General features: G+C 42.7%; 1 protein-coding gene across 1 annotated transcript in view; it reads left to right on the forward strand.

The window, feature by feature from the left end:
* Positions 1 to 24,323, forward strand: part of LOC311236166 (disintegrin and metalloproteinase domain-containing protein 9-like) — a 350,625-nt gene that overhangs the window by 285,883 nt on the left and 40,419 nt on the right. Inside the window, exons 14-19 of the mRNA XM_084323795.1 lie at positions 88 to 192; positions 10,241 to 10,331; positions 13,472 to 13,580; positions 17,596 to 17,770; positions 18,607 to 18,687; positions 23,817 to 23,922. Of these exons, the coding sequence (XP_084179921.1) occupies positions 88 to 192; positions 10,241 to 10,331; positions 13,472 to 13,580; positions 17,596 to 17,770; positions 18,607 to 18,687; positions 23,817 to 23,922 (667 nt within the window). The remainder of the gene's footprint in view (positions 1 to 87; positions 193 to 10,240; positions 10,332 to 13,471; positions 13,581 to 17,595; positions 17,771 to 18,606; positions 18,688 to 23,816; positions 23,923 to 24,323) is intronic.

Below are 24,323 nucleotides of genomic sequence, written 5' to 3' on the forward strand. Positions count from 1 at the left end.
TCTCTCTCTCTCTTTCTTTCTTTCTTTCTTTCTTTCTTTCTTTCTTTCTTTCTTTCTTTCTTTCTTTCTCTTTCTCTTTCTCTCTAGTTCCTACCAGGAGGTACTGTATGCAGGACCAGTACAGACCAGTGTGACCTGGCAGAATACTGTATTGGCTCCTCAGCTCTCTGCCAGAGTGATGTGTTCATTCAGGTAAATAGATGGATTACAAAATGACATGCAATCGTTATTAATTAAAGCTTTAAATTGTCCAAAGGTTGGAAGGATATCAAACTTTAAAGTGCATTGAAGGGCGTTTCAAGAGTACGGAGCACTAAAAGAGACGGCAGTTCTTCTCAATATGCACTTTAAAAGATAGCTTTTCATCCAACCATATCCCAAGATACTTGTAGGATGAAAAATGTTCTATGGTTGGCTCCCTTTAGCGTAACAATATGAGCATGATTCATTGGCTGTGAACGAGCCCTTGTGAACATCTTGAATTTCGTTTTCTTTGCATTTAAGATGAGTTTAAGATAAAAAGGGGAGGTTTTAATTTCCCAGGTCATTTATTAACTAGATCAGTGCCGGCCATTTAACATTGAAAACCCTGTTGAGTGCCAGCATCCACTTCAATGATAGCGTTAAAAAACGCATAATCTATGTTTTAAATTATGGCTATGTGTCTAATCTGCCCGTCGCTTATCAATGACTTGTTTGCAGTCAACATTGTCGAAACGGATTGTTTTTTAATCGGTTCATATCCACAAAAATCCACATGCAGCCTCATCCAAGGTTGGTCTGGCCACTCCCACGGGTGTAAAGGTGCTGCTGCTGGGGCGGCTTGGTTCAACTGACACGAATGACAGCTGCGCACTGCTGACTCTAAATCTGCATCCATGTTTGGCCACCACACATAACTGCGGGCCAATGTTTTCATTCTTGAGACCCCTGGATGAGCCTCATGAAGCTCCTTGATCATAGTCTGTCTTCTTGTGGTGGTATTATCACTCTACTTCCCCACAGGATGCACCCGTCCTCCACACTCAGTTCATATTGTCGTCTCGTGTAAGGCTGTATTTCTGGGTCTGTGCTCTGTGAGGGCCAGGAGCCCTGCAACAACCACTGGTGGACCCTGGACAGGATAGGGTCCCGACGAGTCCAGTCTCGGATGTTTTTTACCTGCAGTGGTGTACCATTCATATGCTCCATAAGCAGCACCACCTCTTCCTCCTGTGGTACATTTCCGGGCTTTATGGGCAGTGGGAGTCTGCTCAGTGCGTCTGCATTCCCGTTTTTTGAGCCCTCCTTATACTCCAAGGTGTACTCATAGGCGGCTAAAATTAATGCCCATCTTTGCATTCTGCTGTGGGATGCCCTTACTCTCTCCCAAAAGGCCTAGTAGTGGTTTGTGATCCGTCGCAATAGTGCAGTGTTTTCCAAACAGATACTGGTGGAATTTCTTTAGACCAAAAATGAAAGACAGCGCCTCTTTCTCTAGCTGTGAATAGCCCCGTTCTGCTGATGACAGTGACCGGGACATGTATCCGATTGGCCTGTCGGAGCCGTCTGGAAACCGGTGTGATAATACTGCTCCGACGCCATAAGGTGATGCATCACAAGCCAAGTAGAGCGGCTTTGTCTCATCAAAGTGCACTAATAATGTTTCAGACTGGAGGCACTTTTTTGCCTCCTCAAATGCCTGGGTCTGACATTTTCCCCATCTCCATGGGATCTCTTTTCTCAAAAGCTTGTGTAGTGGCTCCAATATGGTCGACACATTTGGCAGGAACTTGTGATAATAGTTCAGCATGCCCAGAAAAGACTTTAACTGTGTCTGGTCAGTCGGCTGTGGCGCATTTACAATGGCCTGTACCTGGTCAGCCACTGGTTGAATCCCTTTGTGGTTCATTCGATAACCCAGGTAAACCACCTCTGGTACCATGAACACACATTTGTCTCTCCTCAGACGCAGTCCTGCAGCTGAGAGTCTCTTCAGCACTACCTCTAAGTTGTGTAGATGGCTGGCATCGTCGTCACCGGTCACCAGAATATCATCTATTCTCACCACCACCTGGGGAAGGCCTTGTAGTAGGTTATCCATGGTGCGCTGGAATATGCCTGGTGCTGATGACACCCCATAGGGTAGCCTGGTGTACTGAAACAGACCCCGGTGGGTGTTTATTGTTGTGAATTTCTTAGATTCTTCATTCAGTGGGAGCTGTTGATAGGCCTGTGACATGTCCAATTTTGTGAATTTCTGTCCCCCCCCCCCTAATACCGCCAGCAAGTCCTCTGTTTTAGGAATAGGGTAGTTGTCCAACTTGGACACTGGATTCACTGTCACTTTATAGTCCCCACATATTCGGGTTGTCTTGTCTGGTTTTAGTATGGGCACTATGGGAGCTGCCCACTCTGAAAAATCCACAGGCTCAATTATGCCTGCCCTCTCCAATCTGACCAACTCTGCCTCCACTTTCTCCTTGAGAGCATAGGGTAATGGCCTGGCTTTAAAATACCGTGGCTTGGCTTCTGGGTCCACATATATCTTGGCTGTAGCCCCTATTAAAGTGCCCAGCTCGCCTTTAAAAACATCCTCATGTTGTGCTAGCAGAGCATTTAACTCCTGCTGCTGACCTATCTGTAGTCTGAAAATGGCTCTCCAGTCTAGCCGCATAGCTTTGAGCCAATTTCTCCCCATCAGATTAGGCCCCTCCCCTTTTACCACCAGCAATGCTAATTTCTTGGTCTGCCCTTTGTAGGTGACTTGTGCGTGCATCTTGCCTAACACTCCTACTCTGTCTCTGGTGTATGTGTACAGTTTTATTTTTGTTTGATGGAGTGGCCCCCCTCCCATCTTAGTGTAGGTTTCCTCACTCATAATAGTCATACCTGCACCAGTGTCTACTTCAAAGTCAATGTCATGTCCATTCACCGACACTTGCTCTCTGTATGGCTCCACTCTCTCTCCATCATCCAGATTATACAGATTGTGTGTATAATCCTCCTCTTCATACTCCATTGTGTGGGTTGCACCCAGTCCATTTCCCCGGTTCTGTCTGGGCTGTCTGACCTGCCTGGGGCTGCGGCATTTTCTAGCCAAATGTCCGCGTCTTTGGCAGTTGTGACAAACTGCATCTATGAATCGGCAATCCGCCGGCCCGTGATTTCCTCCACATCTGTAACATCCGATTCCTGCCGACGGTGGTCTGCGCTCCGGTGCTGCAGGTTGTAGTTGTAATTTATGAATGGGTCCCTCCACTCCCGTTTGCTGCAGCTCTGCGATATCTTTAGCCGCTGTTTCCATAGTGATTGCCAACTCCATAGCCCTGGCCAACGTGAGTCTGTCATCCGGTTCTGTTAACAGACGCCTTTGAATGCGATCGTCATTTATCCCGCACACCAGTCTGTCTCGAATCATGTCATTTAACGTAGCGCCAAACCCACAATGTTCAGTGATTCTCTTCAGCTCGGCTACAAATGATGACACAGACTGTCCTTGCTGTCTTGTTTTCGAATGAAATTTTTTTTGTATTTTTTTTTTTTATTATAACACATAAACAAACATGACAACACACGATAAGATATACAAGCATTAGTTGTCAGTGCACATCCAATGAAATCACATTTTAGTTAATTGTCTTATATAGGATATACCCTTAATACCTGTTATCTAAAAACCTACACACATATGCTCCAGCTCGTACCCCCCCCTTCCGGACCCCCCATTGGATAATCCATCCACTTTCCCTCGCTCCTAACCAGACATTACCATTATATGCTAGCTTTTATTTTCTCCACCACTTCTAACCACAATGTCATTTTGGATTCATTGAGACCCAAAATTCTTGCTGTCGATATTTCTTGATAGATCACATCGAGATATGTAATAATCCAGACCTTTCGGCAATTTTTTCCGGTTGGAACCATCGTGATGCTATCAGCTTTTTAGCCACTGTGATACCCGATAAAACCAATCTCTTTAGCTGTGGATGTACTGCACACTCAAAAACATCATTCAGCAGTAGTACAGAGGGGTGTACAGGTATATTCCAAGTTAAGAGATTTGATAGTTGCTGGGTCACCTCTTTCCAGAATATTTTAACTGGTGGGCAGTCCCAGTACATGTGCATAAATGTCCCCTCGTCCCCATTTGTACATAAGGAGCATTTGGAGTCTTGTATAAGACCCATTTTTTTCAGTCTTATAGGAGTCAAGTATGTCCTGTGAATATAGTTAAGATTGATTTGTTGATGGTCCGGGTTCCTTGATGTGAATCGAATATTTGCCCAGGCTTCTTGCCAATCAAAATCACTTTCCAGGTCTGGTATATCCCTCCTCCAGACGGAGTCTAGGTGGAGGGTTTCATATGAGGACGTTAGTAATTGATGATAAAAATCTGAAACAAAACCTCTTGATGTCTCTCTTTCATAGAAGAATTTGTGGTATCTGTGGTGTACAATTGGTATATTTAATGGAACACCGTGAGCCTTCAAACATGCCAATAACTGCGTAAAAGTAATATGTGGACTTGGTGAGATTACATTTTTTGCGTATTTCCTTGAAACTACAAAAACCCTGTTTATTGAAGACGTCTCCTAATGAGTGTATGCCTTGCTTTTCCCATCTAGGGAATCTTATAGGTTTTCGAATGAAATTTAAAACGCTCCACAATGGCACTGGGTTTAGGCGTGAAGTGATCACTCAACAGTTTCAATAGCCCCGTCAAGTCCGAATCTCCTGGCTTACCCGGCAGACACAAATCGCGCAGCATAGCGTAGACTTTTCCTCCACATGCACTCAGGAATATGGCTCGCTTTTGTCCTGCATTTGTGATCTTGTTAGCCACAAAGTAGAATTCCAGACGTTCCACGTACTGCTGCCAATCATCTGTTTCTTGATCAAACTCCTGGATTTTCCCATACGTCGTCATTTTTCTAACGTTCGGCTAAAACTCCAAGCTGTTTAGTTTATCCTCGTCGCCAATGTAATAATGTAAAGGTCCAGTCCAAATGTTCTTTTGTGATGTTTATTTCACGCTGTCAAAAGCAATACAGGTCAAGTGCAACACACAGCTGTTACTCATTATACTACCTAAGTAGGTGTGTCTCATAGGACACTGCAGGTGAAGGTCTGACTGACGTAACCCGGTGAACCCCCATTATAACAGCATTTCTAAAAGCTATCGTTCTCTCGAAAGTTTCCGGAAAATAGAAAGATTCCCCCATAAACGGCATTTATTGGAATATTCTCGAATACACTATTTATGAATCGTTTTCAAATAAACGCTAGATTATCGATAGTATATGTGTACTTATGCACGCTATAGATGCGGGCTGAAAAATCTATTCTCTAATTTCCTCAACATCACACACACACACACGGCACATGCTGATATCTCAGTGAATACAGATCTGATGATCCTAAAACTAGTAACATAGACTCCTTACCTTAGATCAGATGTTCTCCAAAAAGATTATTCCAATTCCTGATCGCCATTCCAAATATCACGTTTATTGATTGATTATTGGCTGCTGTAAATATATATTCCATGCTGCTTTCCAACTCGCGATCACTTCCCTCATCATCAGACGGCTCACCAGCATAATGGAGCCAGTTGGCTCCCCCCACAGGGATCCAGCAGTATAATCGAATGGCCTGCAGTTACACAGGGATAGACGATAGGGGGCGGTATTTTCCCATCTGAGCTCCTAGAGGGTCTGCTGTAACAACGGGAGACTCGGTTGATGAAATATGAATTCAGATCGCTATAAATAAAAAAAAATACAATTTGCGTCGTCTGCACTCAACGGGGGGCATGATAAGACGACAATACACGTCGCTGGCACTCAAAGTGTTAAGATAGAAAATAAAATCGGAGCCAAAACGGACCCTTGGGGAACACCTTTCTTGATTTCTAAAAAAAAACTTGATTTGTAGTTCTCTGCAAATATACATTGTGTTCTGTCTGAGAGGTAATTTCTGAACCAATTTACCACTTCCTGTCCAATGCCAATGTTGTCCAGTCTATCCAGTAATAATTTGTGATCTACGGAGTCAAAATGCTTTTGATAAATCAACAAACAATGCTGCACAATGTTGTTTCTCGTCAAGTGTGTGGATTATGTCATTGGCCACTAGCATGGCTGCAGTTATAGTACCATGTCCAGACCTGGGCCCTCATTTATCAATGGTGCGTACGCACAGATATGTGCATAACCCGTGCGTACGATAATTTCTAAGCAAAGTGTCGGATTTATCAATTTGAAAGTGTGCTTGACTTTTTGCGTATATATACGCACAGCTCTGACCATGCGTACCTGGCGCCCAGCGGTAAAATATGAAGACTGCAGACGGACGGCATTATGCTTTCATCAGTTTCATGCATTAGTTTCAACAATGACGCGTTCTGTATGACCCGTAATTCACTATAGTTCATTGTAAAATAGCAACAGTGTAATTATTGTCAAACCCTAAATAGCATTTGGAATAGGTATTTCCGAATGAATTCAGCCTGGTTCATAGCGTTATTATAGGAATACTTCTCGCGGTGTGCGCTCAGATGTTTTCAGAGATATAGGGCAGTCTATTTGCAGAGAGAGAACATAATAATATTAAGTAGAGTTCGCTACCCGAGACACATTCTCCTTGATTTGTACCGCAATTTGAGACCCAAATTGGAGCGTGGAGCAAAAACGCAGTGTTGGATGTCGATGTCGTAATTTCCCCAACCCCCCCAACTACATACAATATCCATATATCAATAACAGGAGGCCAAGAGAGGATTTTACGCCAGGTTACCCAACATCATCGGAGCAATAGACTGTACCCATGTAGCTTTCAAAGCTCCATCAATAAACAAATCCAGTAATGTGAACGGGATTCCACTCTGTCAATGTACAGATAATCTGCGATGCGCATTTTGGCTGATAATGTCGTTGCCTGTGGCTGGGAGGAGCACGACTCATTCAGGCCTAATTGTATTTAATTCAATTGTAATGTTATTACTGGGGTATCTAAAACATCACTAAATGCAGATCACGGTTATCCACTGAAGCCATAATGACTCTGACCAAAACCACAGGCTCATGAGCGCACAATAGGCATTGTAGAGCGCAGAGTTGGCCTGCTGAAATTGATTTCATTTCAGTCATTACAGTGCTTAATGTCGGGTCAGCTTGTCATTTATTTCTGTCAATGTGCTGGTTCTGTAGCAGGACTGGGTCAGTCAACATCCTTGGCTCCCGGCACACCGAAGATAGTCTGCACGCTCCCTCCTCAGAGGAGGAGTTGTCTGTGAACTTGACACCTTCATTGGATTTATATATTCTCTAAAAATATCTATAATCATACGATTAAATTCAAATGTTCGTTAAAAATCCTTACAATGTTACTTTTACCTTTGATCTCACTGCCATCGGTCTTAAGGTGGTCTGGAAGGCTAGCGCAATCATTTGTACCAGCTACAGATTTAATGAATTTCCAAAATGTTGTTGGATTATTTAGATTTTCAGTTACTGCTTTCAAATCAAATTCAGATTTTGATATTCTAATCAAACGTGTACACTTATTTCTGAGAGATCTACAAGAGGTCCAGTCTGCAGGGGCATTCGATGTCCTAGCCTTTGCCCATGCAGCATCTCTTTGTCTCAGAGAAGTTGATATATTATCTGAAAACCAAGGATTATCTCTTTGGCTGATCCTATACTTTTTTTTTTTATCCACTTTTTCTACCCATTTTTCTATTTTTCTCCCATCCCAATTTCGTATTTCCAATTCTTCCCTCCCCTGTCTTGAACGTTGCTAGACTATGCCTCCCACTGGTCGGCTGTAGTGAGGATAGAAGCCTTGCATCACGTGTCCCCTCCGGTACACGAGGAGGCAGCCTGTTGCATCTTTTCACCGCAGCAGCTCGAACTCAGTGGCGAGGAGTAACGCGTGGGAGGCTCACGCTGCCCCCGATACTTCCTGTTTCCGCCGCACCGGCGTCACCCAACCGACCTGTAGGAGTCGCTGTCCACAACGTCCAATCCTCACCCACCGGCTTTCCCATCCTCTAACACTTGCCAATTGTGTTAGTATGACGGCCGGCCAAGCCGGTAGCAACGCAAGAGCTGGGCTTGATACCAGCATCTCCTGCGTTAATGGCGAGCGCCTTGCCCACTCAGCCGCCCTTGATCCTATACTTTTTGATGCTTGTCACAAATAGACATAAATGTCATCAGAAACTAATCCCAAGCAGCATCAACATCAGACATGAGAGAAACATATAAATCATGCAAGAAAGCTTGTTCTTCAAAGTTTTTAAAAAGTCTTTTAAATATAAAGCGTGGTTTGGTTTTAGGAGGCTTGGTATTGCGCACACACACAATTGTACAATGATCGCTCACATTATTGCAAAAAAAAGACAGTTTGTTAAAATAATGTCCAATAGTGTGAATTTTTGCAGTGCTTTGTGGTTGGGGCGGAGATCAATTGTGTAAGATTTAAGGAATCACATACGTCTTTAAACGGTTCAGAGGCCGAAGCCAGCCAGTCCCAATTTAAAGGGCAACTATTTTACAATTTCTTTCACTATTTGGGCAATTTTTACACAATTCCTGTGAGTTTATGGAACACACCTGTAATTTTTTTTCAAATAAATTCATTGTTTTGTATTTTTAATCATGTACTCAAGAAAACAGCATTTTTCTACCTCAAAATAGAGAGAGAGAGAGAGAGAGAGAGAGAGAGAGAGAGAGAGAGAACGAGAACATGCATAGACGGGTCGTGTATATGCTTTCTACAACGCAGTTGGGTTTCCGGGTTCCTCTGATTGGCCACTAAGCCCACGTGACCCTACGCTATTACGCCTCCCTTATCGCCGCCAGTTATCGCTTACGCCCGTGCATGCGCATGAGCCGCGACAAGCCCCTCTACTACTAAGCTCCAGTTAAGCTATTTTATACCGTAACGAATCATTAAAAAAAATATACCGTTAACTGGAATATTCTGGAATATTCCAGTTGGTATATTTTTTTTACTACTCTGCTGACATAGTGCTGCACTTCCTGGTTTAATAGCACAGTCTTCAGGTGCTCAGAGTCAGATATATATATATCTGTATGTCATGCATGTCTTAAATGTCATGATTAGATTTGTACATAATCCAACATGTGTAAAGAAACAACATATTCCAGTTGGTATATTTTTTTAATGATTCGTTACAGTATAAATTAGCTTAACTGGAGCTTAGTAGTAGAGGGGCTTGTCGCGGCTCATGCGCATGCGCGGGCGTAAGCGATAACTGGCGGCGATAAGGGAGGCGTAATTGCGTAGGGTCACGTAGGCTTAGTGGCCAATCAGAGGAACCCGGAAACCCAACTGCGTTGTAGAAAGCATACACGCAGACGGGGCGGGCGTTGTTATGCAGATGAGAAACCTCTGACGTCACAGATACGCAAAATTTCAGATGACTCACTTGAGTGAGGGACAATATTGTGAGATGAGAATTGGAAGAATGCGCCAAATTGAGAATTAGAGACATAGATCCTATTAATATAAGTCCACATAGCTAGAAAATAATGCTAAACACTGGAAAAGGCCATTTATAAGATAGTTCCTCTTTAAATCCCCCAAAAGAATAAACTCTGAAACATTCAATTTGTGTAGATATCTGTAGATACTATATATCTATCTGTACATATCCCTTACCTACTCTTACTAGTTACGCTGCTGGCCAGTATGACTTACTACCATAGTGTCTTTATACCTGTATCACTGTACATATTAATACTACAACTCTGTACATACATCTGATTAGCACTATTACTCGGTAGTACTAATTTATATATTTTATACCCAGTTTACTTACCTGTATATTGTATATTACTATTTGCATATCCTGTATGTCACAAATGTAACAGTACTGCATATCTGTATGTCATAAATGTCATGATTATATTCAATTTTTATATCCGTATATCTGTATGTTGTGTATGTCATAAATGTCATTATGAATTGAAAATGGGGGACCCGGATGTAAACAAGATGAAAGTCTTTCTCTGGTCTGCATCCCCTTGTGTATTGAGCTGTACTGTACCCATTCTGCAATCTGTTAATTAAATTTTTCAATCAATTGCACTTTACTGTTACATTTGCACTCTGGCTGGATGCCAAACCTCTTTTCGTTGTACTGTACTTGTGCCGCATGATGACGATACACTTGAATGTAATGTAATGAGTTTGTGAGTAAGGGTGGTTCTGTCTGTGCTTGTTGCAGAATGGACAGCCCTGCAAGGACAACCAGGCTTACTGCTACAACGGGAAATGCCAGCACTACGACGGGCAGTGCCAGGCCATCTTTGGACCCAGTAAGTTGGTGTTTTCTCTTTTTTAAAAAATATAATAATAATAATTATTAATCCCATGTGTCTTCTACTCTGTCAGCCCAGACGGTCACATTGTTAACCCTTTCACTACCACACTACAGAAGGTTAACCCTTTCACTACCACACCACAGACGGTTAACCCTTTCACTACCACACTACAGACTGTTCCAGGGCTTGACATTAACTTTTTGGCTCACCAGTCACTGTGGCTAGTGGTACAAGCATTTCACTGTATGCTTGTATGCCGTGACAAATAAAACTCTTGACTTTTCCAAAGTCACTAGCCACTCAGCATTTTCACCAGCCAAAAATCCCCTTTGGTCTGTCTATTATGAAATGACAATTGCGAGTCATTGAAGGTCCGCGCTGGTCTGTGTCTATTATATGAAATGACAATTGAGCGTCATTGAATGTCCGCACTCGTCTGTGTCTATTATGAAAGATGTGAAGAAGTGCTCGTGGGAGTTGTAGTATCATGTAGTATCACCTCGAATTGATGTAATTATTTCAGATGCCTTTTGTAAACTACAATGATTTTTTTTCATAGAAAATGCTACCAAAAGGTCACCCGCCAAAGTGGCTGGTAAGAGTGACAGAGTTACACGACACTGCCGAATTCTACCCGCATTTGGCGGGTGGCGGGTGTTAATATCAAGCCCTGGACGGTTCACACTACAGACTGTTAACCGTCTGTAGTGTGGTAGTGAAAGGGTTAACCTTCTGTTGTTTGGTTATGAAAGGGTTAACACTTTGTCATGTGGCAGTGAAAGGGTTAACCTTCTGTATTGTCGTAGTGAAAGGGTTAACCATTTGGTAGTGTGGTAGTGAAAGGGTTAACCTTCTGTATTGTTGTATTGAAAGGGTTAACCATTTGGTAGTGTGGCAGTGAAAAAGGGTTAATGTCAAACATAAGAGGTTGTTCTACTTGCTAACGTTTGGCTGCCAGGAAGAATATTCTCTCATTCTTCTGGATCAAGGATGATGTTCCATCAAAGATATTGTGGCATAATATTATTATGGACTGTATTCCTTGCGAGTACATCGCATGCATGTTGCATTCCAAGTTGGACTCTTTCTATGAGATCTGGGATCCATATTTATCATAATTAGGGATGTCCGATATTATCGCCCTACCGATATTGGCATTCAATTGTCGGTTTACATTTTTTTTAAATGTTTTAAAAAAAATTACATTTATTTAACCTTTATTTACCCAGGCAAGCAAGTAAGAACAAATTCTGATTTTATTTATTGTCAAAAGTATGCATAATGTTGTGTTAATTCCACGACAAGCGATATGTAAAATGTTAATTACCTGAAATTATTCCGTTTTTTGGGGGGGAAATCCCGCATCGGTTGATATCGGTATCGGTAAAAAAGCCAATATCGAACATCCCTAATCATAATCATATTTAGACCTGCATTGTCCGCCACTGTACTGGGGGGGGGTCTCTGCGGAGGCTATTTTTATCTACCTAATGTTGTTTCTGGTTTGTGTCTGAGCCGTTTGTCTTGCTGTTGGTATGTTTGTTTGTTTTTCTGTTGATGTTTTGTGTGTTTATAAAAAAGATTTGTTTGTAAAGTTTTTTATAACACTAGCGGTAAGAGACTCATGTCTGGAAGTCAGATTGCAAGAAAATGAATGAAATAAAATGTTCCATATTATCACAGTTTGAATGTTTAAGAACATATTTACTGTAACAGCTCACAGTTATAGTATCTACATAGTAAAGACTTTCAAAAAGGCAGTTTGTGACGCCTAGTACCTGACTGTCAAGGTATTAAAAACGCAGCCAAACTTTAGATGTTTTTCTCTGCTCTGAGACTTGAGGTTTAACTAGATTCAAATAGATAGATAGATAGATAGATAGATAGATAGATAGATAGATAGATAGATAGATAGATAGATAGATAGATACTTTCCCTTGGGGAAATTCAGGTATCCAGTAGCTTTGTCAGTTGACGGACAATAAAAAGCGATAAAAAGGACAACCAATACAATTTTCTTCAAATATCTTATCATTTGAAAGCTTACATTAATAATAATAATACACTTTATTTGTATAGCACGTTTCATACAAAAATCGCAGCTCAAAGTGCTTCACAACAGAAAAAGACAGGCATAAAATTAGCACATAAAGTGCAGACATATAAAATCACAGTTTTTCACATTAGGATCTAACATCCCAATAGGCCACCTTGTTTATGGTTTGATTCTAGTAAAAATAGACAATAATAAAAAGAGTAAGATAGAATAGACAGAGTAAAATAGTGCAATAGTGCAGTGCAATAAAATGGTATAATAGAATAGTCATACAATTCTGTACATTCTGTACTTTCATAATCTGTAAGAAATTTGAAAAATGACAGAGGGAGACTTGTGCCACAAACTGCTGGGCTCGGTCACGTTTGTGATTGGACTAATTGTTAATAGATATTGAGCGCCCTCTACTGGTGCTATGTGGTGATAACAGTGCAGACTAGTGATGCAGCTATGCTACTGAAATACCACTTTTCAACTATGACACTTTGCTTTCAACCATTCATTGTTGAGTACTGATGAAATCAATGGTTTTCATTTACGGTTATAATAACCTATAGATATCAGTTTAAACCATGTTAAACTATAAACGCTGAGACAGACATACGTGTGTGTTCAAGTTAGACTGTGGGAGTCACCGACAGGGCCTGTGAGCATCACCTGAACCAATAGGTTCCTCCCTCCACTTCCTGCATAACCTGTGGTTTCTCCTCACAGTAAATGTGAAATTAGTTAATTATGTTCGCATGCAGCTGGCACCATTAAGTCCGCCACCATTCTTCTAATAATAATAATTAGATATAAACAATTGCAAAAATTACACAAGCTATGCACATATTCTTGAGAGTACCACATATTGCTGTTGTTCTGTAAAGTAATTCAGAACTGTTCTGTAAACTGTTCTCCTCTCCTCTCCCATCTTCTCTTCTCTTCTCTTCTCTTCTCTTCTCTTCTCTTCTCTTCTCTTCTCTTCTCTTCTCTTCTCTTCTCTTCTCTTCTCTTCTCTTCTCTTCTCTTCTCTTCTCTTCTCTTCTCTTCTCTTCTCTTCTCCTCTCCTCTTCTCTCCTCTCCTCATCTTCAGAGGCTAAGGCAGCACCAGAGATCTGTTTTAAGGATGTTAACAACAAAGGTGACCGCTTTGGAAACTGTGGTGGTTATCAGAACTATGGCTTCAAGAAGTGTGAGAGCAGGTACGTACCACACACACACACACACACACACACACATGTAACTACTACATATTTAAGCAATAGCTCATGACAGACCGTATATTGTGATTATATCATAGCTACGGCGCGTTGTGAATATATCACAGCCCGGAGTTAGCTATTGCTTTTATAAAACGATCACCAAGTATGGCGATATGAAAGTTCTAGACAAATTGTTAATTTAATAAATCATGTATACAAGGAAATAGGTCCTCTTGGCTCATACGCTAGCTTACTTGTTTTGAGCCTCTCTGGAGAGAGAAGAACAGTGGGCTGTTAGAGCAGGGATGCTATTCTTGTGACAACATAGCAGCTGCTAACTTAGTTTAAGAAGCTCTTAATAAATATTGTCTTTCTCTCTCTCCTCCCCCTCTCTCTCTCTTCCCCTCTCTCTCTCTCTCTCTCTCTTCCCCTCTCTCACTCTCTTCCCCTCTATCCCTCTCCTCCCCCTCTCTCTATCTCTCTCCTCCTCACTCTCTCCTCCCCCCTCTCTCTCACTCTCCTCCCCCCTCTATCACTCTCTCTCCTCTCTCTCACTCTCTCTCCTCCCCCTCTCTCAATTAAATTCAATTCAATTCAATTCAAATGGGCTTTATTGACATGGGAAACATACGTTTACATTGCCAAAGCAAAACAAAACAAAACAATCAAACAGAGAAAACAAAAGAAATCGGTACATTACAGACGGAATTTCTTGTACAGTCTTTATGGTGGTTGCATTCCGCTGGATGTCCTTTTCTTGTCACAGCAGCTCACAAATCTTGCTGCTGTGTTTGCACATTCTTGTATTTCTCCCAGTAGGTATGGGAGTTTTGAGTTATTGTCCATGTTTTCAAAGTCTCTTTGGGTGTTTGCAATTTGTGGGAAGTATATGTCTCTGATGTCTTGGTATAGGGGGCAGGTTGTTAAGAAGTGGAGCTCGGTTTCCACCTCATCTTGTGTGCAGTGGGTGCATAGTCTGTCTTCGCTTGGGAGCCAGGTCTGCCTATGGCGGCATTTCTCGATGGCTAGGCTGTGCTCGCTGAGTCTGTACCTAGTCAACGATCTTCTTAGTTTTGGGTCAGTCACAGTGCTCAGGTATTCTGCCACTGTGTACTCTCTGTTTAGGGTCAAATAGCATTTCAATTTGCTCTGGTTTTGGGTTGTTTCTTTCCAATGTGTCAGATAGTTTTCTTTTTGTTTTCTTATAATTTGATTTAGTCCAGTGTGGTTTCTGTCTGGTGGCTCTGCTTGTGTTTGTGAGCAGAGTCCCAGAACCATCTGGCTGAGTGGGCATCTATCGAGGGTCTCTCTGTGGGTGAGGGCTATGTTGTGGAGTGTGTCTGGGTCGCTTTCTTTTAGGTGATTGTGGAATTTGAATGCTCTTTTTTGAATTTTTATGATTAGTGGGTATCTTCCTAGTTCTGCTCTGCATGCATTATTTGGCGTTTTCCGTTGGGTGCGGAGAATGGATTTGCAAAATTCTGCATGCAGAGTCTCAATTGGGTGTTTGTCCCATTTGGTAAAGTCTTGGTTTGCAAGTGGGCCCCAGACTTCACAACCATATAGGGAAATCGGTTCTATGACGGAGTCTAATATTTTGAGCCAGATTTTGACTGGAATGTCTAACATGATGTTCCTTTTTATCGCATAAAAAGCCCTTCTTGCTTTGTCTCTCAGGTCGTTCACAGCTTGATTGAAGTTCCCTGTAGCACTGATGTTTAGGCCGAGATATGTGTAGTTTTTTGTGTGTTCTAGGGAAATTGTGTCTAGGAGGAATTTGTGTTTTTGTTGTTGTAGGCTGGGCCTTTTTTGGAATATCATAATTTTAGTTTTGTTTAGGTTTACTGTCAGTGCCCATGTCTGGGAGAATTTGTGCAGAAGGTCAAGGTGCTGTTGTAGCCCTTCTTTTGTTGGGGACAGCAGCACCAGGTCATCTGCAAACAGTAGGCATTTGACTTCTGTGTTTGCTAGGGGGATGCCAGGTGCTGCAGTTTGTTCCAATGTTTTTACCAGTTCATTTATGTATATGTTGAAGAGGGTTGGACTCAAACTGCACCCCTGTCTAACCCCACGGCATTGAGGGAAGAAGTCTGTGTGTTTTCCCTCAACCCTCACAGCACATGTGTTGTTGGTGTACATTGACTTTATGAGGTTGTAGGTTTTCCCTCCAATGTCACTATCTAACAGTTTGTACAGCAGACCCTCGTGCCAAATTGAGTCAAATGCTTTTTGGAAGTCAACGAAACAGGAGTATACTTTGCTTTTATTTTTATTTATTTGGTTGTCGATTAGGGTGCTGAGGGTGAGAATGTGGTCTGTTGTACAGTGATTTGGTAGGAAGCCAATCTGTGATTTGCTCAAGGTATTGTTGTTTGTGAGGAAATGTATGAGTCTGTGGTTAATGATCATACAGAGGATTTTTCCAAGGTTGCTGTTGACACAGATCCCACGGTAATTGTTTGGGTCATATTTGTCTCCCTTTTTGTGGAGCGGTGTTATGAGTCCTTGGTTCCAGATATTTGGGAAGATCCCGGAGCTAAGGACAATGTTAAGGAGTTTTAGTATAGCCAATTGGAATTTGGAGTCTGTGAATATGATCATTTCATTTAGGATACCATCCGCTCCGCAGGCCTTCTTGGTTTTAAGTGATTTTATTTTGTCCTGTAGTTCTTGTAGTGTAATTGGGGAGTCTAGCGGGTTCTGGTAGTCTTTTATGGTTGACTCCAGGCTTTGTAGTTTATGTTGTATGTGTTTTTGCTGTTCATTTTTTTGTATTGGGCTAAAGAGATTGGAGAAGTGGTTTACCCATACATCTCCATTTTGGATGGGTAGCTCCTCGTGGTGTACTTTGTTTATTTTGTTCCAGTTTTCCCAGAAGTTGTTTGTTTTTATGGATTCCTCTATATCTTGTAGCTGGTTTCTAACATGTTGGTCTCTTTTTTTTCTGACTGTTTTTGTAATGTTTCAGTGTTTCACTGTATTGGAGACGTGTGTTCTGGTTGTCTGGGTCTCTGTGTTTTTGGTTTGATAGGTTCCTTAATTTCTTCCTGAGATTTTTACAATCATTATCATACCATTTGTCATGCATATTTTTATTTTTCCTCGCTTTCCTATTTGAGGCCTTTAGGTTGGATAAGGAAGCTGTAAGGTCAAATATGTTATTGAGGTTTTCTACCGCCCCGTTTACACTTTTGCTGTTGTGTTGGAAGTTTTTTTCTAGGAATTTGTCTAATTTGGATTGGACTTTTTGTAGCTTGATAGCGGATTGGAATGCTTCCATACTACTTTCTTTCCATTTGTAGTGTTTTTTAATAGTGTGTAGTTTGTTTGGTTTTGGTATTTCCTGGTTGGGTGTTGTGTTGATCTATTCAGGTAGATAGTGGTTTTGCTGTGGTCTGACAGGGGTGTTTGCTGGCTGACTGTGAACGCTCTGAGAGACTCTAGGCTGAGGTCCGTGATAAAATAATCTACTGTACTGTTACCCAGAGATGAGCTATATGTGTACCTACCATAAGTGTCCCCTCGGAGCCTACCGTTAACTATGTACAGTCCCAGCGAGCGACAGAGCTGTATAAGTTGTGACCCATGTTTATTTGTTGTTTGGTCATAGTTCTTTCTGGGGGGGCATATTTGGGAGGGGATGTTCCCACCTCCTGGTAGGTGTTTGTCTCCCTGTGTCTCTCTCTCACTCTCTCTCTCCCCTCTCACTCTCTCTCCCTCTCCCCCCCCCCCCTCTCTCTCTGTCTCTCACTCTCTCTCCCCTCTCTCCCTCTCCTCCCTTCTCTCCCTCTTTCTCTTTCTCTTCCCCTCTCTCTCTCCCCCTCTCTCTCACTCTCTTTCCCTCCCTCTCTCCTTCCCCCCTCTCTATCTCTCACTATCTCTCTCTTCCCCCCTCTCTCACTCTCCTCCCCCCTCACTCACTCTCTCCTCCCCCCTCTCTCACTCTCTCTCCTCCCCCCTCTCTCTCTCCTCTCTCTCTCCCCCTCCCCTCTCCCCCCCCCCCTCTCTCTCTCAGGAATGCCATGTGTGGCAAGCTACAGTGTTCCAACGTGCCGCTGACCACATTGTTTGGAATCAAACCGTGGATCATCATGTCGCCGTTACAGTGTTACGGCGTGGACTTCATGTTGGGGTCCGACGTCCCCGACCCGGGCATGGTCACAGAGGGGACCAAGTGTGGAGACAACAAGGTTAGAGGGACCAAGTGTGGAGACAACAAGGTTAGAGGGGACCAAGTGTGGAGATGACAAGGTTAGAGGGGACCAAGTGTGGAGACAACAAGGTTAGAGGGACCAAGTGTGGAGACGACAAGGTTAGAGGGGACCAAGTGTGGAGACAACAAGGTTAGAGGGGACCAAGTGTGGAGACAACAAGGTTAGAGGGGACCAAGTGTGGAGACAACAAGGTTAGAGGGGACCAAGTGTGGAGACAACAAGGTTAGAGGGGACCAAGTGTGGAGACAACAAGGTTAGAGGGACTAAGTGTGGAGACAACAAGGTTAGAGGGGACCAAGTGTGGAGACAACAAGGTTAGAGGGGACCAAGTGTGGAGACAACAAGGTTAGAGGGGACCAAGTGTGGAGACAACAAGGTTAGAGGGGACCAAGTGTGGAGACGACAAGGTTAGAGGGGACCAAGTGTGGAGACGACAAGGTTAGAGGGGACCAAGTGTGGAGACGACAAGGTTAGAGGGGACCAAGTGTGGAGACGACAAGGTTAGAGGGGACCAAGTGTGGAGACAACAAGGTTAGAGGGGACCAAGTGTGGAGACAACAAGGTTAGAGGGGACCAAGTGTGGAGACAACAATGGTCTCTACCTGTGATAACATTGTCTGCTATAACAATGACCTCTACATGTGATAACATTGTCTGCTATAACAATGACCTCTACATGTGATAACATTGTCTGCTATAACAATGACCTCTACCTGTGATAACATTGTCTGCTATAACAATGGTCTCTTCCCCTTTATGTCATGTGTTATTCTTTATCTTCTTCTTCATGAGTGACTGATGTCTGTTCTCAGGTGTGTCTGAACTTTGAGTGTCGCAGCGCTGACCTCCTGAACTACGACTGTGACACAGAGATCAAGTGCCACGCACACGGGGTGGGTGTCTGTCTGTCTGTCTGTCTGTGTGTCTGTCTGTCTGTCTGTCTGTCTGTCTGTCTGTCTGTCTGTCTGTCTGTCTGTCTGTCTGTCTGTCTGTCTCTCTCTCTACCTGTTTGTCTGTCTCTCTACCTGTCTATGTCTGTCTCTACCTGTCTGTCTGTCTCTCTACCTGTCTGTCTGTCTCTCTACCTGTCTGTCTGTCTCTCTACCTGTATGTCTGTCTCTCTACCTGTTTGTCTGTCTCTCTACCTGTCTATGTCTGTCTCTACCTGTCTGTCTGTCTCTACCTGTCTGTCTGTCTCTCTACATGTCTGTCTGTCTCTCTACCTGCCTGTCTCTCTACCTGTCTGTCTGTCTGTCTCTCTACCTGTCTGTGTCTCTTTACCTGCCAATCTGTCTGCCCCTCCATCTCTCTCTCTCTCTCTCTCTCTCTCTCTCTCTCTCTCTCTCTCTCTCTCTCTCTCTCTCTCTCTCTCTTGATTGAATGATTGATTGATTGATTGAAAACGGTATTAACAGATTGCAGAATGTGTACAACATAGTACAGCTCAATACTAACAACTACTAAGAGGATGAAGACCAGAAAAATACTTTTGTCTTGTTAACATCAGGGTCCCCCATTTTCAATTCATTCAGACATTTATGACATACAAGACATACAAATATACAGTACTGTATATTTATAATGCTCCGCGACCGGAGCGTCGCGGAGCATTCAGCCTGCTGGCTACCTAGACCCACTTCAACCAGCGTCGCGGAGCATTCAGCCTGCTGGCTACACAAGCTGTGTAGCCAGCAGGCTGAATGCTCCGCGACGCTCCGGTTGCTAACGCTAACTAGCTAGCGAGAGCTAACGCCGGGCCCCGGCTGGTGCCAACTAGCTAGCGATCGCTCCCGAGAGCTAACGCCGGTCTGTCTGTCGAAGACCGAGGGAACCGCGTCCGGCTTCAGCTGATTAGTGGTCTTCTGGACAAACATCCCACCCCAACAACATAATCCGAGGCAATGAAGTGTTCTCTGCAGATCCTCCTTCCCTGTCCAACAGGCTGGTCGCGCCGCCTGAGTGCAGCCAGCCCGAGCCAACATGTCAACAACACTGTTTTTTTCACTGGTAGTTTGTAGAAATTAACCAACTTTCCTCTCTCTCACATGGTAAAATTAGTTTGAACAGCCAGGAGCAATACAAACAGAACCACCGCGGTCCCGTTGTTTTGTAGGCAACATTTTATTTGCTGACTGACCCATTCAATATAGGCAGCTAACCAGAGTGTATACACCCAACCCACGGTATGACGTCAGCAACAAAATGGCCGCGCCCATAATGCTAAATGCTTCAGAAATGTACACAACAAATCGTTTTTTCTTAGAAACTGCTTATTTTTATAACGTGACTTCTTCTGTGGCTTATCTAAATACTAATGTGATGCTATGAATATGTATTTATCGCACTGCTTCATTTCCACTTTAAGCTCTCAGAATGGTAGCAGTTTTCCCGCAGCATGCTAGTGCTAACGTTAAGCTCTCAGAATGGTAGCAGTTCGCCCGCAGCATCCTAGTGCTAACGTTAAGCTCTCAGAATGGTAGCAGTTCTCCCGCAGCATGCTAGTGCTAACGTTAAGCTCTCAGAATGGTAGCAGTTCGCCCGCAGCATCCTAGTGCTAACGTTAAGCTCTCAGAATGGTAGCAGTTCTCCCGCAGCATGCTAGTGCTAACGTTAAGCTCTCAGAATGGTAGCAGTTCGCCCGCAGCATCCTACACACAACAACACACACTCTCGTTACCACAACGCTTTGCGGTATTTTCACAGCACTGTCGCAACATTACCGTAAAGCGGGAACACCGTTGTGATCATACACAACAACAGTTAGCTCTCAGAATAGCCAGTTAGCCCGCAGCACCAGCAACGGTAAGCGTGTCTCATTTAATTTCACCCACTGAAGCGGGGTTCCCCTCCTCCTCCTCCTCCTCCTCCTGTGTGTAGACAACCAGCTCTGCATGGCTCGCCCCACTAGTGAGGACTGGTCTCGCCCTCTGCTGGCGCGTGTGTGCACTACAACAAAACTCCGTTTTGACGGTATTGGTTTTCAATACCGTCAGGATTTCTAAATACCCTGGTATACCGTAATACCGTCATACCGCCCAAGCCTAGTGGGTAGGGCGTTCCACATTATTGTGGCATAATTGCAAAACGTTTTTAGTCCCTTGTTTGAGCCAAATCTGGGTTGAACGTGATTTGTGGAACTCCCTCTGGTGTTGTGGTCGTGAACTTCACTGACCTTTTGGAAGTATTTCGACAGGTACATGGGTATCTTAGTGGTGTAGTGCAGGGGTTCTCAACCTTTCTGCTGCCAAGGCACCCCTGTGTCCAATAAAATATTCCAGGGCACCCCTACATACGATAAAGACTTTTCCGGTCCTGTCTTTTTTGCTACAATGATGACAAACGTGCTTGCTTTCAAAATAACGTTTATTTAACCCATTGAAACCGGGAAACAGATTTGTGTGTATATGCAGGCAGGCTATATAATGCATTATTAGCAGGCGTTTCAGGTCTAAATGTATAAATAAATATAGCAATAGTGTGACCATTTCTCAAACAGAAAATCATGTATTTACAGAAAAGGATCACTAACGTGCTATCTGTTGCAGCTGCACTGTTTTCCATAAAAATAACATAGTGTGACCATTTCTCAAACAGAAAATCATGTATTTATTTTTTTAAATACAGAAAAATATCAATAAAGTGCTATCTGTTGCAGCTGCACTGTTTTCCATAAAAATAACAGTGTGACAATTTCTCAAACAGAAAATCATGTATTTATTTTTTTAAATACAGAAAAATATCAATAAAGTGCTATCTGTTGCAGCTGCACTGTTTTCCATAAAAATAACAGTGTGACCATTTCTCAAACAGAAAATCATGTATTTACTTTTTTAAATACAGAAAAATATCAATAAAGTGCTATCTGTTGCAGCTGCACTGTTTTCCATAAAAATAACAGTGTGACCATTTCTCAAACAGAAAATCATGTATTTACTTTTTAAAATACAGAAAAATATCAATAAAGTGCTATCTGTTGCAGCTGCACTGTTTTCTATACAAATAACATAGTGTGACCATTTCTCAAACAGAAAATCATGTATTTATTTTTAAAATACAGAAAAATATCAATAAAGTGCTATCTGTTGCAGCTGCACTGTTTTCAAAAAAAAATAACTAGTGTGACCATTTCTCAAAAATTATAAATAAATACAGAAAATAAGCACTTGTGGACATTTCTAGCTCAGTGTGAGGTCTGCTGCTGCTTCTGGCTAATGATACGGTCAATACGTGGGGAGATCGATGACATATTATTCTAGCGAGGTGACGGTTGATTATGACATCACATCCTGTCATTCTTTGTTGATGGTCAGCAATACAACGTTGACGTATAAAACAGCTATATATAAATGTAATCTGCAGAGTGCCTTTTACTGTTTATCTGTTTAATACAGTTTTCATTCATTCATTCACATTTTGTATCATAATAATCATAACACAGCGGCTGATACACTCACTTGTTCTGCGAGTAGACCATCGCCGTCGGAAGCGTGTAATTAGCACTTTTCAGAAGCTGTGTGGTCCGGTCTTGAACTTTCCATAACGTGTCTCGATAAATCCATTTGATTAGATCCAGCACTGAATGTATTTAGTGATTATTATCACGACGACGATAGCCGCTTTGCATTTCCTTGATAACGGACATAGGACCCGTGATGTGACGTCACACGAATGCGACTGCTCTGGAAATGCGTTGAAAAATCTGTTGGTAAAAGTAATGACGCCTGCCGCGGACGTTAAGTTGGTGAAGTTTCTATAATAACTTTACGAAACGTGTGAAGACATTTTGATCGATTTCTTTTTTTGTTCATGTTATTAGATTAGGCAATTATTGTATACACATGAAGCACTAGATAGACTATTTGTTTAGTTAAATAGTTGTCATTCTATATTTTTAAAGAAACATTCCCAGGCATCTCACGGCACCCCTGGCAGCTCTGGTGCCGCGGAACCCCTGTTGAGAACCGCTGGTGTAGTGTATCTTGTAGACCAGGCCCATTGCAAGTTGCTGTACTCTGTCGTCTACTCTAAGCCATCCTAGGTTGTCAAAGTGGGCTGGGGTGAGGTGGGTTCTAGGAGTAAGGTCAAGCAGTAGTCTGACCAGTTTGTTTTGTGATGTTTGTAGCCTTTGTTTAGGGCCTTTGAGGTGCTTTGGTACCATGAGGTGCAAGCATAGTCGTAGTACCCTTGAATGAGAGCTCCTGTTAGAGTCTTCAGGGTATTCTTGTTTACCAGAGAGGAGATCCGGTACAAGAATCTTGTTTGTTGCTTGACTTTTTTGATTACATTGGTTGCCATTTTGTCACATGAAAGATTTGCCTCTAGGATGGAACCCAGGTAGTGACAATATTGTGACCCACTGTAACTGAGAAGCCGTCGGCCTTGCTGAGTTTGCTATTTGATCCAAAGAGAATGGACTGTTTTACCCAGGTGTAATGATAGTTTGTTATCAGCGAGCCAGGTGCAGATTCTGCCGAATTCAGAGCTGAGGGCTTTTTCAACCTGCAACTTGTCCCTGTCAGAGACTAGCAGGGCTGAGTCATCCACGAACAGGAACAAGTTGCAGTCACAAGCTGATGACATGTCATTTGCATAAATTAGTTACAGTAAAGGTCATAGTATGCTTCCTTGTGGAACACCACAGCTCACTGGGAGGTGGGAGGGACAGTGTACCGTTCACCTCCACCATCTGTTCTCTCCCCTCCCTGTCTCCTCTCCCCCTTTCCCTCTCTCTTTCTCTCTCTCTCTTACTCTCTCTCTCTCTCTCTCTCTCTCTATCTCTCTTTATCTCTATCTCTTTCTCTCTCTCTCTCTATCTCTCTTTCTTTCTCTCTATCTCTCGTATCTGTTTTGTCTCCTTGAATTTGTGTCCCTATCGCCAAAAAAAAGAAGTGATAACCTGTCTCTCTCTGTGTCTCTCCTCTCTCTCTCCTCTCTGTCTCTCGCTCTCTGTCTCTATTTCTCTCTCTATCTCTCTGTCTCTCTCTCTATCTCTATCTGTGTCTCTCTGTCTCTCTCTCTCTAGGTGTGTAACAGTAATAAGAATTGTCATTGTGATGATGGTTGGGCTCCACCCAATTGTGAGGTCAAAGGTTATGGAGGCAGCGTAGACAGTGGACCTACATGGAACGGTTGGTCAGCCACACACAGACGCACACGCGCGCACAGACACACACACACACTCAGACTCCGTCACAGTATTTTACAAATTTGCATTTTTTTATTTGAATGTGCAACTGATATTAACTAGATTTCTATAAAACACCGGTGGGCAGGTAATGTATTGTTGTGTGTCGGACTCTTAACCCATTCATTGCCAACCATGAGTATAGTCGGGTTAACTCGCCATGCGTTGCGTGCCAATCACGAGTATAGTCGGGTTTTAATCGTTATTTCTTTTATTAGCGATATCCATTCATTTTCATATAATAATAAATTAACTTTATTTGTATAGCACCTTTCATACAGAAACTGCAGCTCAAAGTGCTTCACAACAGAAAAAAGACAGGCATAAAATGAGCACATAAAGTGC

Source organism: Notolepis coatsorum (genome assembly GCF_963971535.1).
Source record: "Notolepis coatsorum genome assembly, chromosome: 10".
Taxonomy (NCBI): Eukaryota; Metazoa; Chordata; class Actinopteri; order Aulopiformes; family Paralepididae; genus Notolepis; species Notolepis coatsorum.